General features: G+C 36.9%; 1 protein-coding gene across 1 annotated transcript; it reads right to left on the reverse strand.

Moving 5' to 3' along the window:
* Nucleotides 1–990: 990 nt before the first annotated feature.
* LOC144473719 (L-xylulose reductase) lies at nt 991–2,907 on the reverse strand. The gene is made up of 4 exons (XM_078187857.1): nt 2,646–2,907; nt 1,619–2,048; nt 1,312–1,460; nt 991–1,238 (listed from the first exon to the last, which is right to left on the reverse strand). Exons 1-4 carry the CDS (start codon nt 2,695–2,697, stop codon nt 1,135–1,137), a joined length of 735 nt encoding a protein of 244 aa, XP_078043983.1. The 5' UTR covers nt 2,698–2,907; the 3' UTR covers nt 991–1,134.
* Nucleotides 2,908–7,805: the final 4,898 nt, after the last annotated feature.

Here is a 7,805-nt window from a genome sequence, read left to right on the forward strand (position 1 = left end):
TTCGTTTCTGTTTCGATCATACTCGACAATTTCGATCCCCGCGTTGACTCGAGATCGATCGGAGAAAGCTCGGCGCGAAAAACTATACCGGCGATCCTATCCGCGAGAAGGTCGACGCAGCTATCTCCACGGCCAGTTCATCGATCCTCGCGCTCTTGCGCGCTGTTCGAGAAAGAGAATTATTACAAAAGATACACTTTAAAGAGAAACGCGATCAAAAACGAAGCTCGCTTTCTGCCAGGAATTGTCCCGAGCAATGCGCAAGAATGAACAATGATACCGCTTCGATGAAGAAAGGAGAACGATAGACAGTCCGTCGAGATGTCTGAGTTTTAGCACGACGACAATGTTACTTAAACGAAGCAGACCGTTCTTGATTTTGCATTTAAGAATCGACAATGTCTGTGTGACGCTAATCGTACGCGCGAACAAACAACAGGTTGTGACAAATAACTCGTAAGGCTCCCGCGATCAAGCGTCGTCGGCTCGAACGAGTTGGATTGTACGTCGAGCACGAATATATCGAGAGTCAACCGTGAGATCCGATCGATTGATCGTCAAGAAATGCGAAAGAAGTGGAGGACGAAAGAGAGAATTGTCTTCTGCGAGAGCAGCCTGATTTCACGTTTTTCTCCGCCACTTTTTACGTTCATCGTATATAGGGGTAAAATAATACCGAGTTAGGAGCCGAAAAACGAACGTTTGTTTTAGATCGGCAACGGCGACGGCCGGGGAAGCCGTGGAGGCCGGGGTCGCGGCAAAATATTTTCGGAAAACACAAGTTTCTTCTTCGAAAGGACACGAGCGTTCCGCGACATTCTCCGCCGTCCGCGCGCCGAGTTCTAGTTGAATAATAAAAGGAAAAAAAAAGAAGAAACGAAGCATTTTTTAAATTAAATGGGATAAACGAACGACTGTGTCTTTTTCAACCCGTCACTATCCGAACGTCCGTTTTCCTTCCAACGAAAAACGCAATTGAATGAAATCTAAGGAACAAGTCATTTGCATATTTATGCGTTCATCCATAGATATTATACTATTCTGTCTTTGTTCATTGATTTGTATGATAATATTCAAGCCGAGATTCGATCGGTATATTGTAAAGAAGATTCGTTGGGCAGCGACGGATGTGGTCTACGTCGCCAAAAATCCACCGTCGATCGGTAGCATGGTTCCATTGATCATGGAACTTCGGTCACTCAAGAGGTATACGATTGGGTCCACGACCTCGTCCACCTCTGCGAACATAAAAAACTGTGATAATCGTCTATGGAATTAGCCTTCGCGAGATCACTGTAAGTAAACTTTTACCAGCAAATCGACCCAACGGTATCTTGTCTAGCATGGTCCGCGCCTTTTCTGGATCGCTCCAGCCGAGTTTTCCCATGTCGGTCATGACCACCGTAGGGTTCACGGAGTTCACGCGAATATTGTGTGGTCCAAACTCGAGAGCCATCGTCCTGAAAGAGGTACACATTTATTTCAGATTAAATGTGAACTGTTCTCGGCGCTTTAGCTATGAGAAGTCTAAGAATAGGTCTTTTAAGATCGTTCGATAAAATGGTACAATAAAATCAACGTTTCAGATAAGACGAGTCAACAAAGAACGTTGTCATACTTGGTCAGCATATCCAGCGCTCCCTTGGTGGCGCAATAGATGGAGTGATTCGCCAATGCCGCCTGGCTAGCCTGCGAAGATACGTTGACAATGCTGCCGGCGACTTTCCTCTTGATCATATCGGCAGCGACAACCTGAGTAACGTTCACAACCGACTTCACGTTCGCGCCGAAACTCAAGTCGAAGTCTTGCTCCGTGACCTCGAGGAATGGTTGGAGAACGGCGACAGCGGCATTGTTCACCAGCAGATCGATGGGCAGAACGCTTTGGATAGCTTTCCTGGACGCTTCCCAATCGAGGAGGTCCACGCAAATTGTTTGGATACTAGAATCCTGGGCGCGCAGTTGGTCGAGATTTTCCTTCGTCTTGGACAACGCGATCACTTGACCGTTGAACTTGGCCAGGCGAAGCGCCAGATCTCTCCCAATACCTACGATTCATCGGCGTATCAATTGGAGAAATAAAACGTAGAAAGTAAGACTGTTTAGAAAAATAAGAAAAAATAGCCAACGGGACGCGCTAGTCCCAGGCGATCAGTCGCAATATAATTACTGAATTACTGAAAGGAAAGAATTTCATCAAATGTTCTTCGTTATAACAAACTTACCTAATTTGCCCGATGAAAATACATCCACTTAAAGAGTTTATAAATTTTCATTGTATAATTTGCACATTGAATAGATGTAAACATTGTTAACAACGTTTAATTTACGTAATCATCGAGGAAAAATTTCATCATTAATGCTATAAATTAAACTGAATTACGACTGATCGCTATTATCTCTGCCATTTGTGAAACAGTCTGTTTTACATAATAAAATTTGAATCGCCGAATTATGTATCAAGGAATGCTCACGAACGATTCGTTCAATTTTAACTCTTACCCAATCAACGATAACCTTTGCACCGAGCCATACGGAAATGAATCAACATTGGTAGAATAAACTTGCGTGATACAAGTAAAATACGATAAACTAAGGTTCAATAAAACTATCGTGTTTATATAGATTTAATTTGTTAAGCGTACCTTTACCGGCCCCTGTTACGAGGATACGTTTTCCTTCAAAGTTGATGTTCATTGCGGACGTATGCGTTGCCGACTGATACGAATTATTGGATGCTTAAATATACGTAAGTACCGTCTGAGACCCCTCCAATCACTGTCAACGATGTACTGTACATATGTAGGTTCATACGTTATATTAGTTTTATCGGTGCCGACACGTTCTATGGCTTATAATGAACGGCAAATCTGCGACAATCAAACTCATTTAATTCGTCGACGTTTCATTGCTAGCATGGTGTTAACCATAACCTATAAAAGGTCGTTTTTCGTTTAATTAAGGTGTACAATGTCTACACGGACAGTGATTCTTTCGTTATTAAATAATAGGAAACATAATCACACAAGTTATGCACATAGAGTCTATTAACACGTCAGCATAAAATATATTCATTAAGTTATCGAAACAAAGGAATTTATATGTACCTACTTTGAATTTAGGCATATTTACTTTAATATTCCGCATGTTTCAACTTGAAATATCTTTAATAGCAAAAGTAATCTAAGATAACTGGTCATTTCCTAGAAATGGAAACAGGTAAACGCTTTCAATGGCAATGTTTTAACAAAATTCTTTAAAACTTCCCCGCTAACAGCTTTGAAACTTTATGATAGAAAGAGAAAGAAAATATCGATCGTATATCGATGATGCAATGAATCGTTACATCGAAGACGTGTGAAGACGTGTCAGTCACATTCGTGTTTACATAAAAATTTGACGATTGCATTGTTAAAATCTCTTTGTTGGAATTTCAATAATTAAAGAGAGTAGCTGTCAATGCATACTATAAAAATAGTAAACATAGCAAATGTTGCGATTGTTGAATATTGTTTGAAGTCTAACAAGACCTAACCTCACTATATAAACGTTTTCTGTAAAAATAATTGTGTCGAAGCGATTTTAGTGGTTCGATCTGGACGAATTTAAGACGAAGAGATCATCCTTCGATTGACAATTCATTTGCATGATTGAAAACAATAACGAAAATATTTTATACACAAATATTTCTGAGTAAGTTATTGAGCACCCGTGGCAGCGGTAACACAGCAAATTGTTTTGTCACGAGCTGCATAAACTTGTACAATTTAGAACGTTGTGTCTAACCAGCTATTATAAAATTCAGACGGCGATATCGATAGTAAAGACCTGGCTTGGCATTTGTGTTACTACGAAAGTAATGAACACAATGGTGTTCAAAGTATTCATGACAACCGGCAGCACATTTCACCGTGCCTTGATCTTCATGCTTAAGCTTGGTTGGCAATCACGGTTTCGATTACCTATGCTTCTAATCATGTTTTTCGTGGCCACGGACAATAGGATTGATCTGGAAATTGAAACTGGAAGTACGGAACAACATAATCATTTGTGATTAAGGAAGTACGCAAGTTTTCGGCTAAATCATGTAACCTAAAGTGTTAGTTTTGTATAGGAAATGTAAACTGTTATTTAGTTTTCAATTTATGTAAGATAAAGTAGATTAAGGATGAAAGGGTATCGTTAAAACTATAATTAACTTCTGTTGTAATTTTGAAATGTTATAAACTGATCTATGCATTGGGATTGCATAGGGTAAGACAATTTTAGAGTAAGTATCGGCGTGAAATGAATATGTATACTCTCGAGTGTTTTTCATTTTAAGCACCAACATTTTTACATGTTATTACTCTTTAGATTAATATCTATTATACATCTATTTGTTATATAATGTGCGAAATAATTTTGCATTTACCTAAATTGGTAGCATTACAAAGGATAACTTAATTATCAAATAAGTTATACATTTGAGACTGATTGGTTTTTATTAGGATATTCAAGTTACATGTAAGTGGAAAAACCTATTAAAGTAACAACAATTGTAATTGTTATGTACACATGAAAATTATGTAAATATAATACATATATTATTACTGCTGTATACATCTATGCAAATATGTATATCTTAACATTAATCTTATGAAATATTAATAATAACCAGAAGAAAATCATATTAATATTACAGTAGCAATTTCGTTATACAATGGTACTCGATTAATGCGATAGTTTAAATGTTATACTAGCTATTAGCAACATAATTCTTACTGTAAAAGTTCAGTAATTGAATTCAATATAATGCCATTACAAGATTACTGATACCATTTAAATTATACCTTCCCCTCTTGTATTGAAGCATTATCATCACACAGAAGCAAACATCCAAACTAAGTATCAGAAATCATAGAAAATAATTAATTATTTTACAATTCCTGAATAATTCTATGCCCAAATTATGCCTTAACTAGTGCTCTTCTTGTACAGAAAAATTCAAGCTTCTTTTAAAATCTGTACAGCGCTAATCGGTGCAGTGGCCAAACGCTCAAACTGTTAGGCAATACCGACTGTCGATAATTTGGCTATCAGTTTGAGTTTTTCGCCACTAGCTCAATTGGCGCTGAATGGACTCCGGACAAAGTTTCAGTTTTTTACCACCAAGACGCCACCGTCAACCGCATATGCAGAACGCTGGGCTACTGGAAAACATTAATTATGGCACAATTAGGGCAAAAAATAAGTAATTAAGGGTATAGAATTGTTCAGGAGAGTTTTCTGCGTAGATGCCGTGTCAGAAAAATAGATAACAGTACTGCAACACATAATTAATTAACGTGGTAGATCATCAGACATCAGAAGTCAATTAATATTGTTTTCTAGCGTTAACATCTATTTTTTTACATGATATTACAACAATAAATTCTCTTAAACGATGCTGTACCTTTAGTTTATTGTTTTATGCTCTAATTTTGCCGCAATAAATATATTTTGGCGACTCTGTATTGTATATATGAGGGAGATTTAGTTCGGGCGTTTAACGCTATGTGGTGATAGTAAAATGTAATATGCATAAGAGTTCATAAAGTTGTTCTTGTTGTTCGCAACAGGTTCAGGAAATTTTTATTTTGCATAAGGATTCGTAGTCCAGGAACGAATAAATCCTTATCAATGAATAGATTCCAAGTAGTTTACGTATGAATATTTCTTCTTTATTGACAAATCTTTGTATATTATACTTTGTTTTTCATTAATTATTTATAAACTTTTTACATTAGCCTTGAATATTATTATACAACGTTTCATTTCGAATTTAACGATGCCTCCTACTTGTCTACAATCTAGACCCACGAAATCGGCGATTAAAATAAGATCGGTTAAACTGCATACTCGTTTTACAAACTTGTTTTCATTTCCATTTTGAATACCACCAATGTTTAGGAAGCTTAATAAAACATTAGAAAAACTGAATTTCTTTATCGTTGTCCTTCTTTGGAGATATTTTTATAATTTCATAGTGTTTCTTTACATTAAAACATGACAAGCGTGAAGATTCGCTGGTGGAAACTGATGGCGCAGTTTGCACAGATTGGAATGACAGTTTTTGTTCTATACAATATACCCTTTGTCTATTCGAACAAAGTAGTAGCAATAATATGAATAATCAATAGTATATTTCTCAGTCGATTGAACTTGAGTATGCGACTTCTAAACTCAATAATTAATAACGGGTAGGGGCAATCATCCACCCTTGCTCTCCCTATCTCACAGACAACAATTTCACATTCGTTCCAATTTACAATCGGTCGAGAGCTCCCAAGCTCCCAAGTAATGTTACAATAGTTCCCAATCGATTTCCTAAATGTATTCAAATTTAACGTTACTGTGGCATCCGATTTCCTATTTTCAAATCTAACAACCGAATCTCCGTTTACGATTTGTCCTTATGTAGTCCGAATCGTTTAGACACACACACACACACGTGCAATAAATATTGAAGAAAGTTCGATAGTTGGCTTTCAATTCTTAGACTTGATTAGAATAATTTCGTCGGATGCCTAGGTATAAAAATATTTGAAGTGCATGAGTATTACTCTTTTGGGATCACCATGGCACTCTACTTGACCCGGAGACTTATTATAGGAATCAACTTGCGCAGTGAAATCTTTAAAAATATATACTTACAAATAGAGGATACGATGCGAACGAGCGCGTTTTTGAGTATTAATGCGAACAAAATATAAAATGTTAAAAACACGTGGCCAAGTTATTTCTACATTAGGAAACAACAGAGTTAATGTAATTAAAAATAGTTGCAATATACACTGGTGAAAAAGTAATTCTGTTCTTTTTCACGAATTTGTTAGCTGTCGAAGCTTTTAAAAAATCGGTGATATTTGGCACGATACTCTTTTAACATTTTACACTTTGGTCATACTCATCCATACACATACATGTTGTTTTGTCAGATGCACGCCGAATTGTCTGGCTCTATCGAACAGCTACTTTCGTAATACCGAAGGCTTAGCTCAGCGCTGACTTCACAAATCGTCTCATGCACCAATTTACTCACACTACCCCACCGTCCACGATACGTATGACTAGCAAATAAATGTTACTTCGATATAACTTAAATATCTTGCCCTCGCTAATTATACGTATGTGTACATATGTACACATATATGTCTAAAAATTTGTTTCACTTTAAGGCTTCCGCTTTCCATCGCTTTCTATAAAAAAATGTCTAAGTGGAATGATCGTTATATCTGGGAGATTAAGAGTGTTGAACGCTAATAAAAAATATAGCTGCTAAAAAGGTATGCGTTCAGCCGCAGGAAACAGAACATTTGAGTATCTGCCGCATTAATCTGTTTACCGGAAGATTCTTTCTTACCGTAACGATGTATATGATTATAATTCGAGCGATAAAAAAATAAATAAAAAGACGTGAAATTACAGAATGATACGGTTGAATAAACACAACGGGTTAAATCGTTCTCTGCCCGACCAACAGATTAAATGAACCAGATGAAGTCAACTGCCTCGTGTTTCCTGTCATACCCTGTACAAATTACACTTTCGAACAAATTTTACTCTCGTCCAATATTCCAATGTTCACAGGTGGCTCTTACAAATTGCAAGCTGAATAGAAATAAAAATATGATTTTACGGGAGAAAAAACAGATTGTACAGATAAATATTTTCATCATCGAGAATATAAAAGTACTGTCGATACAACCAATTAGTTATCAAGAGCCACTCGTGTCATTAACGCATATGCTTTCATTTTCAAACGGTCATATTAAATTGTGCCA

This window comes from Augochlora pura, chromosome 7, assembly GCF_028453695.1.
Source record: "Augochlora pura isolate Apur16 chromosome 7, APUR_v2.2.1, whole genome shotgun sequence".
Lineage (NCBI taxonomy): Eukaryota > Metazoa > Arthropoda > Insecta > Hymenoptera > Halictidae > Augochlora > Augochlora pura.

Excerpts from the sequence above, each read along its gene's own strand:
- LOC144473719 (XM_078187857.1), bottom strand. The coding sequence starts at position 2,697 with ATGAACATCAACTTTGAAGGAAAACGTATCCTCGTAACAGGGGCCGGT. Across the intron at positions 1,461-1,618 it reads GCGCTGGATATGCTGACCAA|GACGATGGCTCTCGAGTTTG; the intron begins GTATGACAACGT and ends TACCTCTTTCAG. Across the intron at positions 1,239-1,311 it reads ACCGTTGGGTCGATTTGCTG|AGGTGGACGAGGTCGTGGAC; the intron begins GTAAAAGTTTAC and ends TTATGTTCGCAG.